The following is a 13,027-nucleotide window of genomic DNA, read 5'->3' on the forward strand; positions in this document are numbered from 1 at the left end:
CATATGATCACCGACATCATAACATGGAACAAATTTGTTAATGAAACACTATATGTTTTACATTATTTTGTTTTTAATTGGAGAAAAAAAAAGAGAAACTTTGTATTAAGTAACACATTTTTTTTCTGCTCTCTATCTAAGAGAAATTTTAACATCAAATCAAAGGTGTTCACAGCATGAATTGTGGAGAAAAAACCGGGTGGAGAAAAAAAAATCAAAACTTTAAAGACAAATCATGTGTGTGTTCCCCCCTAATGCACTTTTCTACGTGATTTTTGCTAAGTACCATCCATTTTTCTCTTTCCATTATAAAACCAAGTGAAGCTTCATCCACTTCACCTTCACACCAGCTCTTTCTGAGCAACACACTTGTCTTCTTCTACCCTCACTTTTCCACTGAAAATGGCACCTACTCTCTCTTCACTGCTCCTTTTGGCTTTGCTATGTGCTGCTTCGGCTTTTGCTGCCCTTGAGCCCAGAGTACCAGAAGGTATTTTGCTAACATCTCACACCCTTTCATTTTTTCATACATAGGAATGTGAAAAGGAAACACAAAAAGTACTTTATATGTTTCTTTTTTAGCTTGAGTTTATGCTCACTTTGTCTATGTTTACTTCAAAGACTTGTTCTGCATTGTCCACTTTTACTCTGATTTGCTTGATGGAATGTCTCTGTGGGTTACTTGGTTGAACATTTTTAAAGGGTAGCCTTAAGATCTGTCCATAATGTTGTGATTTAGCCCCTCTGAGAAACTGTCTGTAGTAGAAACACATGACCAAGTTTATGAATATGCTATCTCACCACTGTCTCATTTTAAACATGGATCTAACAATGTGCACTTGGTAACACTGATTCTCAAGCTGTGTTTTTTTTTTCTTTGTAATTTTGAACTCCATAGCTTACCTTCAAAATGGGAACTTTGAGGAGCAGCCGAACCCCAAATACCTGAAGAAAACAAAGCTGGTTGGGAAATTTGCTTTGCCCAAATGGGAGATCAGTGGTCTGATTGAGTATGTCTCTGGGGGACCCCAACCTGGTGGCATGTTCTTCCCAGTTACTCATGGAATTCATGCTGTGAGACTTGGTAATGAGGCCTCGATCTCCCAAACTATCAAGGTCAAACAGGGTCAACTCTATGCTCTAATTCTTGGGGCCTCAAGGACTTGTGCACAAGATGAAGTATTGCGAATCTCTGTGCCTCCACAGACTGGTGATGTTCCGTTGCAGACCCTTTATAACCTCAATGGTGATGTTATTGCTTGGGGGTTCAAGGCCACTTCTAATGTTGTCAAAGTGACTTTCCACAACCCTGGAGTTCAAGAAGATCCAGCTTGTGGGCCACTTTTGGATGCCATTGCTATCAGGGAGTTCTACCCTCCAATGCCTACTAGAGGTAATGAAATACAGGCCATGCTATGCTACTTTACTCTTGGAATCTAACATTTTAATTTGATCAAATGCCTACTATGAAACATACTCCTTTTTGTCTTTGAATACATGTTACAACTTCAAATCCATATGCAATATAGATCTTTCTGCGGTTTTGACACATCTGAAAGTTGTAAGAATCCATTTTCTGAGTTTCTGAATGACTAGTACTTCCATGCTCTTCTGTCTCTCATGATGCCATCACATTTTCAGTGTGTAGGTCCATGTTTTGTCAAAAAATGAACAGTTAGTCACATTTATAGAATATATGAAAATTGGATCTTTCACTTGGCTAGGCACATGGGTGGAGCCTGATAGCACATTATTAGACACAAAAGTGTTTTCCCCAAATCTAGTTTTTTTCCTCTTTACCTTTGCACCCTCATCTTTTGTGGTAACTAGGAAGAGAGAGAAACTCAATTTACATAATGGGGGTGTGAAAATATAGTTACTATTATTTTGATGTGGAATATGAAGTATCTGATTTTACTAAGCCTCATATGAGAATGTGTACCATAGAACTGGCATTTTCTGATGAAACCATTACACTGTATCTTTCAGTTAACTTGGTGAAAAATCCTGGCTTTGAGGAGGGTCCATTCCCCATTTTCAACTCTACCAACGGTGTTCTGCTCCCTCCTCAACAACAAGATGGGTTCTCCCCACTTCCTGGTTGGATCATTGAGTCCCTCAAGGCTGTGAAGTTCATTGATTCAAAGCATTTCAATGTCCCATTTGGGCTGGGGGCAGTGGAGCTTGTGGCAGGCAGGGAAAGTGCCATTGCCCAAGTCATCAGAACAGATACCAACAAAGTCTACAACATCACATTTTCAGTTGGAGATGCCAAAAATGGGTGCAATGGATCCATGATGGTTGAAGCATTTGCTGCTAAAGATACCTTCAAAGTTCCCTTCAAATCTGAAGGAAAGGGCACATTCAGGACTGTGAGTTTCAAGTTCAAAGCTATTGCAAAGAGAACAAGACTCACTTTCTACAGCTCCTTCTATCATACCAGAAGTGATGATTATGGTTCTCTTTGTGGCCCTGTTATTGATCAAGTCATAGTGTTCCCTGTTGCCTAAACATGGTTTCTTTCTGTTCTACCTTTACTAAAATATGTAGTAATTGAGATTTTTGCAATCCCTTGAGTCTGTATTTTCTCTATAATTGCAAGAAGATGAAACATATTCTCAACTGTTGTTCATTCTTGTAAATTTCAATTTTCCTTTTACATTTTCATCACAAAACATGGTTGAAATCGTTAGTAAGTTGATATTATACAAGTTCAATTTAAAGGAACTCATAAAGTACATGCATGGAAGGAATTTGATCCAAGTGTTACTTTTGAATTATATTTGCTTATAGAAGGTTAGGAATTTGTTCCAACGAGTGATTGAATTGATGATTTATTATTGAAAATGCATGATTTCTCAAAGTAGTTTGAGTTTAGATGTGAAATATGAATTCATGTTTGATTGGATCTAATATGAAACCAAATAAGTATTATACACTTAAGAAGGTAAATTATTCTTTTGGGTCCATGTAAAATAGTGAAATTAATTAAAATATCCTTCAACAAATTTTCGTATTACTTTATTCTAAGAAAAAACGTAATTTTGAGCATCTTATTATTAATGTCACATGTTAATACAATGTTATTCCATATTTGCATTCTTCAAATAATATAATAAAAAAATATTTAAAACTATTTTTATTTTAATTTAAAAAAAAAGGCTAACAAAGTAGTATGCTAGTTTGGTAAGCTAAGCCAGACGAGTCAAAGTGGACTGAAGGGTTGAAATGCGATCCAAGGCCTACCTTCTCACCACTACTCAGCTATAAAACAAAGTGCTAAACTAAAGAGAGTTAACAACCAAAATATATACAAAACTTAGTTTGCAAGTCTTGAAGCTAGTTTGTAACATTGGTTCATTTCACATGTATTTGGACAATTGAAAAAATATTTAGGGATGTAGACTAGGGGTGGCAAAGCGGTCAGCCCGCCCCGCTTAGGCTTGTAAAATGCAAGTTGGTTTTCATGATCCGTCTCGCATTCGAGTTGACCCTTTTTTTTTTTGGAACATAGAGGAGGAGTGGAGGCAGTAGTGGTGTGCAGCTGCAGAGCGGTAGTAGCGCGCGACATTTGCGGGCGAAGCCACGCGAGAGAGTGTGTCGTGTGTTGTGTGCTTTTTTTGAACAATGTAATGCGTTGTCTTTTGAGTGAAAACCTAATTTTATTTCACTCAAAGTTGTCACTCTTCTACCAAACCATTGCTATCAAGTTAATTAATTTTTTTATTTTTTATTTTTTATTTTTTATTTTTGCGGACTAACAGGTCAGTCCGTCCCGCCCTGCTGTTGGCCCGCGTGGACTACGAGTTATGCGGGTTGAAAACGTTAACCCACCCCGTGGTTTTTACTGCGGGCCGCGGACCAACCCGCACTGCCTGCCCACTTTGTCACCCCTAATGTAGACCATTCATTTGCATTGTTAAACACTATTTCTATTTTCATTTTTATTAATTGACTATATTATTTTTAAAACAATAAACTTAAATATTTTTAAAAAAATCAATAAATACAAAATCTTAAAGAAGATATTATCAAATATGAAATATAATAAAAAAGTTCTTCATTTCAATTGAGATTTGTCTAAAATAAAATTCCTATGAATTGATCCCACTAAAATATTCAGAATAATATTTTATTATAATATAAATTCTCCAATCACTGAAAAATATACTTCATATTTTAAACTTTACTCTCCTATCTCTCTTTGGAATGTAATTTGCTCTCACATAGTTTATTCAGGGGATCATAATTTATTCATGCTATCATTACACTAATGAAAATAAATGTAAGTCTCACAATGAAATATGCAAATTTGATTATAAAATTTGAGAGCATTTCATGTGACTATTTTGATATTCATACAAAATATATATTTATAAACAAAACACATAATTTTTAATCTGCATATCTATTTAATAAAATTCATTAACCTATTGATTTCTAGCAAAACCAACATTTTATATTAATAGTTAGTTATTGTAGTTTTTCAGTGACTGAGGATATTTCACACAATCTACTTAGTTTGAGACATCTTTCACACACATTACTTATCAAATCAAAGGTACAAACATCATGAATTATTTTCAATGGTGAATTAAAGTTTTTCATGAAAACTAATTTAGAACATGTGTTTAGTATAAGAAAAAAAAAACACAAAACCCATCCCAGAACACTAATGGAAACAAAAATGATAAATAAAAAATGCAAATATGAATTACTTAAAGTTGAAGTAAAATGCCTTAGGTTGTATTTAGGGTGTATATAAAGAAGGAAAGGTAAGTTAAAATTTGTATATTAACATGGGTAGTTTTATCCTAGGAAGATGCTACAAGTGATAGCCCGTATGTGTGTCACAAAACCATAGCAAAGGGGCTTTTATTTCTGCACCCCCACATTTTTTCAAACACACTTTCCAGAATTTGTGAAATACATTCCAGCATAGGATAACATTTTCAAAATAAATTTTCCCAGAATGTATGAAATATATTTTGGAAGAAACTTTTCCATTTTTTTTAAATGTATATAATATTTTCTAGAATGCATTTTTTAGAAAACAAGTTTTTTAGAATACATAAAATGTACTCTAAAATGAGCTTTTCTAAATGAGACTTTTTTTTTTCTCTTCTTATTCTTCTAACTATAACACTTTCATTCTCTTCTTTTGAATGCTTTATTTGAATTAGGGAGTGAAAATGAGAGAATATATTTGAGATGATTTAAAAGAGAAGTGTAAAGAAAGTTAAAGTGTTTGGATAGAGTGAAAAATGTAAGGAAAATTTATAAAAGTTTGTAAGAGATGTGATTGAAATTATATATATTTTTAATTGATAAAAATATAACTTCACACATTTATCTATTGTTATAACACAATGATATGATAAGTGGCAAATGGTAAGATGGTAAAATGTAAACTTTCTCTACAAATCTTCACAAACCAGCAAAGATTACTCTCTTACTTTCTTTGTCTTTCGACTCTCCTTAATCACTGCAGACTCCTTGATCCAAACGTAAACTTTCTTTGATTTTCCATCCGCGTGAACACTAATCATCCGGAGTGCAACAACAACACCAAACAGTTGTGACAAAAATATTGATTTGATATAGAGAGAAAGAAATGGACGGGGTAAATTGGTCATTTTATCAAATTATGAGAATGCATGTTCAGAAATGGGTTAAAAAAGTGGGGGGGTGTAGAAAGGTAAAGCTTAGCGAGGGGTCAAAATCCCGCTCAAATTCAAAGCTCCGAAGATTTGAAATTCAAACCTATTCGACCGTTGTCAGAAGTTGCGCATAAAATCTAATTCCTCCATAGTGAAAACATTTGCAAAATCACACTCTCTTTCAATCCACTTCAACCTTCTTTTTCTCTCTCTCTAGACACTTCCTCCGTGTCATGGAGCCCCAGACGAAGCGCCCCCTCCAGAGCAGCAGCGCCGCCAATGTGGCCGCCGCAGCGGGGAAGACCATCGAAGAAGTCTACCAGAAGAAGACGCAGCTGGAACACATCCTGCTCCGACCCGACACCTATGTGGGGTCCATCGAGAAGCACACGCAGACGCTCTGGGTCTACGAGAACGACGAGATGGTGCAACGCCCTATCTCCTACGTCCCTGGCCTCTACAAGATCTTCGACGAGATCCTCGTCAACGCCGCCGACAACAAGCAGCGGGATCCCTCCATGGACGCCCTCAAGGTCACCATCGACGCCGAGCAGAACACCGTCTCCGTCTTCAACAACGGCGATGGCGTACCCATCGAGATCCACCAGGAGGAGAAAGTCTACGTCCCCGAACTCATCTTCGGCCACTTGCTCACCAGCAGCAACTACGACGACAACGTCAAGAAGACCACCGGCGGACGCAATGGCTACGGCGCCAAGCTCACCAACATCTTCTCCACCGAGTTCGTCATCGAAACCGCTGACGGAAAGCGCCTCAAGAAGTATAAGCAGGTCTTCTTCTCAGCCCTTCAAGTTTCTCTCCATTTCCTGGCTCTCGTCCTTAATTGAACAGTTCTAGGGTTTTCAGAAAATTTTGTTTAATAATAGTTCGAGTGATTACGTTGCTTAAGTAGCGAGTCGTTGGGTTCTTCGTTGGATTGGAATGCTAACCATTCTTTATCAATTTTTGGCCTTTATTGCGGGAGAATTGCCCGGAAATTTTTGGTTTCTGCGAATAAATCTATCTACTTTAATATTTAATTCTGAATTTTGTGAATTTAGCGTTTTATGTGTGATTTTTCTTTGGTTTGAGTGTTTTTCGATAATTGGTGTATGAAGCTGGAAATGGTCATTTCTATGGGTGTTGCTGATGGGGTTTTCTGGTTGTGGTTGAAAGGTTTTCTCCAACAACATGGGGAAGAAGTCTGAGCCGGTGATAACAAAATGCAAGGCTGGTGAGAACTGGACCAAGGTAACCTTCAAGCCTGACTTGGCAAAGTTTAGAATGGACCATCTTGAAGAAGACGTTGTGGCTTTGATGAAAAAGAGGGTGTTAGACATGGCTGGGTGCCTTGGAAAGACAGTTAAGGTTGAACTTAATGGACAGTTGATCCGCATGAAATCATTCCGTGACTATGCTGATCTTTACCTCAAATCAGCAGAGAAATCCAAACCAGTGCCACTTCCAAGGTCTGTGAAGTGCAGTTTGAGAAGCCAGTATTTTTTTTTCCTGTCCTGTATTTGCTGTACTAACTTGGCTATGTTGTTGTCTATAGGATTCATGCAAAAGTAGGTGACAGGTGGGAGATCTGCGTGAGTCTAAGTGATGGCCAGTTTCAACAGGTGACTAGTGACCTTCTGAAGCAAAGTTACTGCTTCCTGGTAGTTCATTGATGTTATCTCTTTTATCTCATACACTGCTAATTTGTTTTTAACAGGTCAGCTTTGTTAATTCCATTGCTACAATCAAGGGCGGAACTCATGTTGATTATGTCACCAATCAGATTACAAACTTTGTAATGGCTAAAGTAAATAAGAAGAAAAAGGATGCCAGTGTGAAAGCTCACAACGTGAAGAATCATTTGTGGGTTTTTGTCAATGCGCTTATTGACAATCCTGCCTTTGATTCTCAAACTAAGGAAACTCTCACAACTAGACAGGCTAGTTTTGGTTCTAAATGTGATGTTCCTGAGTCAATGCTGAAGGAAGGTTTGTTTTTCTAAAAAATCTACATAATCCAACCGTAAGAATTGGTGTCTTACGCATACATGTTGCACTGTTTTGCAGTTTCAAATTCTGGTATAGTGGACACTCTCCTATCGTGGGCAGATTTTAAGCAAAGCAAAGATCTTAAAAAATCTGATGGGACAAAGACTCAGAGGCTTCGCGGAATTGTGAAGCTAGAAGATGCCAATGATGCTGGTAGTAAGAACTCAGAGAAGTGTACCTTGATATTGACCGAGGGAGATTCTGCTAAGGCCCTTGCTGTAAGTTATTTTTGCAAACCTGAATAATATGATTAACTTCAATTTGAAAACTTAGAAGCCAAAGATCTCTCAAAGAACACATAATTTCTACTTTGAAATAACAGTTGTACGACTTTTCTTTAATTAGCCTGTTTCAGACGTAGTTGTAAGCCGACAATCAATATCCATTTAAGATTCTTCTTTACACACCTGGGTTCATTATTTTTTTTTACCCAAATCACAAACCCGTATACGTGTTATTAAGGATTAAGAGTTGTGACATTTTTTTATTATTTATGCAGATGGCTGGCCTCTCAGTTGTGGGTCGAGACCATTATGGGGTGTTTCCTTTGAGGGGTAAATTGCTCAATGTACGGGAAGCCAGCAGTAAACAGATTATGGATAATGAAGAAATTCAAAATATAAAGAAGATTCTTGGACTGCAGCAAAACAAAGAATACACAAACGCGAGGTCTTTGAGATATGGTCATTTGATGATTATGGCTGATCAGGTGGGTGTATTTTGATATTATAGTGGTGTTGCTTTGACTATTTTTCTGACGGAAATTATAATGGTTCAACTTTCCCGGTGGTTCAGGATCATGACGGTTCCCACATCAAAGGGTTACTAATAAATTTCATTCATTCGTTCTGGCCATCACTGCTAAAAGTTCCAACTTTTATGGTTGAGTTTACCACTCCCATAATAAGGGTTAGTATGCTTTTTTGTACTCACGATAAAGAAATCATACTGTCACATACTATTTATATCACGTCACACATTTCATATTTTGAATTTGCTGTCTGTACAGGCCTTTCATTCAAATGGTAACAAATTATCGTTTTATTCCATGCCTGAATATGAATCATGGAGAGAAAGGTTGGGGAATAGTGCAAATAGTTGGAAGATAAAGTACTATAAGGTTTGTTGCTGTAAGGATGGAGAACCTTGAAAGTAGCTTTAGAGTTCATTCCATTTTCAGTCAGAGTGTTTACTTTGTATCCTTTTTTCTGTTACATACAGGGTTTGGGTACAAGTACTCCCCAGGAAGGGCGAGAGTACTTCGGAGATCTTGTTAAGCATAAGAAGGACTTTGTTTGGGATGATGAGCAAGATGGAAGTGCAATTGAGATGGCATTCAGTAAGAAAAAGGCTGAAGATAGGAAGACTTGGATTCGTAATTTTGAGGTGAGAAGGTTTTCCCATCAGACATTGTTGTACATTTTATTGAAAGATATGAAGTCTTGGGATTAATTTTTCTTGAGGTGTGATGTTTAATTTAGGGGAGTATCTGCTAATAAAAATCTACCACTCTGTTCTTGCAGCCTGGCACATTTCGGGATCATACAGCCAGATATATAAACTACAGGGATTTTGTTAACAAAGAGCTTATATTGTTCTCTAGGGCGGATCTTCAAAGGTCTATTCCCTCTATGGTTGATGGCCTCAAGCCTGGTCAGAGGAAGATTCTGTTCTGCTCATTTAAGAAGAAATTGTTCAAAGAAATAAAAGTAGCTCAGTTTATTGGTTACGTGTCTGAGCACTCTGCTTACCATCACGGTGAGCAAAGTTTATCTAGCACAATTATTAACATGGCACAAGATTTTGTGGGTAGCAACAACGTCAATCTTCTTAAACCAAATGGTCAATTTGGTACTCGTAACCTGGTAAGATGAATCAGTACATCTGAATTTGAAGATCAGCATCTGTGCTTCTTGTGCTCTGAAACATATGAATTAACAGTGTAATTTGTTCTTTTAACAGGGAGGCAAAGATCATGCCAGCGCCAGGTACATTTACACTGAACTTAACACTATTACTCGGTGCATCTTCCATGAAGATGATGACAAGCTTCTTGAATACTTGAGCGAGGATGGGAAGTCAATTGAGCCCAGCTGGTATTTTTTTTTATTCCTGAAAGACTTTCCTTTACTTTAAGATCAGTGACGGGTACGGCGTTTTCTCAAATTATTTTTGTTCTACCTCACAGGTACATGCCGGTTATACCGTTGGTACTTGTCAATGGGAGTGAGGGAATTGGGACAGGCTGGAGTTCCTTCATTCCCAATTATAATCCAAGGGAAATTATTGCCAACATTAGGCGTTTGCTGAGTGGGGAGACGATGGTGCCAATGAATCCATGGTACAAAGGATTCCGAGGAATAATTGAGAGAAGCCCCAAGGAAGGTGGATACATAGTTAATGGCTTAGTGGAAGAAATGGATGAACAAACTTTCAAAATCGCTGAGCTGCCAATCCGTAAATGGACCCAAGATTACAAGCAGTTCCTTGAGTCTATAACTGATGGTTCTCCTAATGTGAAGGATCCTTTAATTGATGTAATAACCTGAACCGAAATACTTCCTTACTATATATGCACAATAAATTATTATCCTTTTTCAAATTTTCTTATGAAAATTTTCTTAATGCAGGATTTCCGACAGAACGGTGATGACGCTATTGTAGACATAGAAGTCAGGATGAAGCTAGACAAAATAACGGGCATCATGCAAGAGGGTCTGCTTAAAAAGTTTAAACTGACCACCTCTTTAAGCACAAACAACATGCATCTATTTGACGCAGAAGGGAGAATTAAGAAATATGACACTCCAGAACAAAGTGTGTATACCTTTATTAGATGAACTTCTGAATTACAGATAAATTTACAGACATTTTTTTATATTTGATTTCTTGTGCAGTTCTGGAAGAGTTCTTCCCACTTCGGCTGGATTATTATGAAAGAAGAAAGGTGAGTTTGTTGGGTTTGTAATTGGAAGGTCTCTAAATCTTAAAAAAAAACTCTACTATTGAGAACTGAAATGCAATTTGGGTATTCATGCAGAATTTTATACTGAACGACCTTGAACGACTTTTGTTAGTGTTGGACAACAAAGTTAGGTTTATTTTAGGGGTTGTGAGTGGAGAAATTATTGTGAGCAACAGGAAGAATGCCGATTTGGTGTTAGAGCTGCAGCAGAAAGGTTTCACTCCCATGCCAAAGAAAGGTAAATCTGCAGAACCTGTAGTTGCTGGGGCAAATGACGAAGAAGAGCAGGAAGATGACAATAACTCTACAGAACAGGAAACTGGAAGTGTTGAATCAGCAAAACGAGGCGACTATGAATATCTGTTATCCATGTCTATTCGGACTTTGACCTTCGAAAGTGTTCAGAAGCTTTTGGGAGAGAAAGCTGAAAAGGAAAAGGAGTTCGAAATTTTGAAAGCAACGCCATCAAAGTCTATGTGGTTGAAGGATCTGGATGAGCTCGAGAAGAAACTTGATGTAGGAAATTTGGCTAATTTAAATCTTTACTTATTAATAATTATAGGATGTTTACTTATCTTTTAATTATCATGTTTTTCTGTTTTCAGGAAATAGATAGCAAAGATGCTGAGGAAGAACGAAAAAGATCAACTCAAGCAACTAAGAAGGCATCCAATCGTGCTTTAGGAGCAACAAAAGCAGCTAAGAAGCCACCACAACCGCGGAAAAATACTAAGAAGGCCAAGAATGTTGAGCCAGAGAATGATAGTTCTTCAATGGAAGTCGGTAAGTCTGAATCAGCAATTCATTGGTTTGAAAATAAGTAAAGAAACCAATTTACTTTAACAAAAAAAAAATTTAGCATTGTTAAGTGTACTAATATGATTATTTTTTAAATGAAGAGAATTTTGAAAATGGCCCATTATGTATAACATTTTTTTACTGCAAGAAATACTATTTACATGCATTCCAATTTTGATGGTATAACTTTTTTTCTATTTGTCTCTTATCAGAGAATGTTGCCCAAGTTACTACTAACCCACCACAAGGAAGAGGAGCAGGTTCTGAGTATACCCAGACGGTATGCTAGTTGCCAAATCTTTTTTCAAGAACTAGTTTGGTGCAAGTTTTTGTTGAGCACAAATTGTTTTTTTTTTTTTATCAGGTTGGGGAAGATGAAATTGCATCACTTCAAGAACGGCTAGCTGCATATAACTTTGCACCATCTAGTGATAAATCAACAGGTAAGTATTTTAGCATCACTGAAAATTCTGAATCTTCGAATTAATTCCCGTGCAGTATTGATGTGAGCACTTACTAACCTGCACAGGCATGGAAAATGAAGAGCCTCCTGCGCCTGCTGGGAAGACAGTGCCAAAAAGAAGGGGTCCTGCTGCAAAAAAGAAGTCAACCATAGTGTTGGATGATTCAGCTAGTGATGATGATGTTAAAGATGACGAAGAGGATGAAATCATGCAGCCAGCCACAGGAAAAAAGAAAGGTGGGAGAAAACCTGCTGCTGCTAAAAAGGCACCTGCTGCTACCAGGAAGAGAAACGTAGGTGGCAAGCAATCTCAGTTATTGGGTCAAAAGCTTATAACCGATATGATGGAGAAAACAGGGATATCACCTGAGAAGAAAGTGAGGAAGATGAGGGCATCTCCATTCAACAAGAAAAGCAGTTCTGTGTTGGGGAGGATTGCTGCTGATGACAAAGATGAAAGTGAAGACCTTTCTGGTGGTTCTGCTGGTTCAAACTCTTCTCCAGGCACTTCAGAGGAAGTGGTTGAGGTTGCACAACCCCCAGCAAGAGCTAGACCTCAAAGAGCCAATCGTAAGCAAACGACGTACATACTGAGTGATTCTGAAAGTGACAAAGATTCTGATCAAAATGAAGAATACTCTGATTTTGAGGAAGATGACGAAGACTCGGCCTAGGTGTGTGCTTTTTTTAACAACTTGAAGAAACTTGATCTGCGTCTTGTGGATTTTAACTCCTTATGTGTATAATTGTGAACTTGATTTTAACTTCATGAATGGAATGGATTTGTAATTATCTCCAAGATTTTTGATTTAGAAGAGTTTCTCACTCATTATCACCTGAGTTATATTAATTGACAGCAGCCCAATGATTTTAGATTTGCTTAACAAAGGCTCCAACTTTTGTAGTACTGATTATGATGATTCCTGTGCTTATAAAATGATTATATAATAATTAATTTATATGTACTTCTAAAATAATTTGATATTTCTGGCAAGTTGAAATTCTTATTATCTTATCATTGTCTCAAAAGGTAAAAGAAATGTAATAGTTGAAAAAATTGAGTAGATGATGAATAAATAATGGAATTAGAGCA

General features: G+C 37.2%; 2 protein-coding genes across 2 annotated transcripts; both read left to right on the forward strand.

The window, feature by feature from the left end:
• Nucleotides 1–343: 343 nt before the first annotated feature.
• Nucleotides 344–2,622, forward strand: LOC137834772 (DNA-directed RNA polymerase subunit beta (Protein of unknown function, DUF642)). Its single transcript, XM_068642958.2, has 3 exons — nucleotides 344–490; nucleotides 899–1,393; nucleotides 1,990–2,622. Exons 1-3 carry the CDS (start codon nucleotides 403–405, stop codon nucleotides 2,508–2,510), a joined length of 1,104 nt encoding a protein of 367 aa, XP_068499059.1. The 5' UTR covers nucleotides 344–402; the 3' UTR covers nucleotides 2,511–2,622.
• Nucleotides 2,623–5,711: 3,089 nt separating this feature from the next.
• TOPII (topoisomerase II) lies at nucleotides 5,712–12,733 on the forward strand. The gene is made up of 19 exons (XM_068642960.2): nucleotides 5,712–6,451; nucleotides 6,837–7,129; nucleotides 7,216–7,282; nucleotides 7,378–7,648; nucleotides 7,727–7,926; nucleotides 8,208–8,417; nucleotides 8,504–8,617; nucleotides 8,718–8,828; nucleotides 8,930–9,094; nucleotides 9,232–9,573; nucleotides 9,671–9,804; nucleotides 9,897–10,245; nucleotides 10,339–10,525; nucleotides 10,606–10,655; nucleotides 10,749–11,189; nucleotides 11,279–11,456; nucleotides 11,684–11,751; nucleotides 11,836–11,914; nucleotides 12,001–12,733. The coding sequence occupies exons 1-19, from the start codon at nucleotides 5,894–5,896 to the stop codon at nucleotides 12,606–12,608; spliced, it is 4,425 nt and encodes a 1,474-aa protein (XP_068499061.1). The 5' UTR covers nucleotides 5,712–5,893; the 3' UTR covers nucleotides 12,609–12,733.
• Nucleotides 12,734–13,027: the final 294 nt, after the last annotated feature.

The sequence above is a fragment of the Phaseolus vulgaris genome, chromosome 5 (genome assembly GCF_051622355.1).
Source record: "Phaseolus vulgaris cultivar YP4 chromosome 5, ASM5162235v1, whole genome shotgun sequence".
In the NCBI taxonomy this organism is placed as follows: domain Eukaryota; kingdom Viridiplantae; phylum Streptophyta; class Magnoliopsida; order Fabales; family Fabaceae; genus Phaseolus; species Phaseolus vulgaris.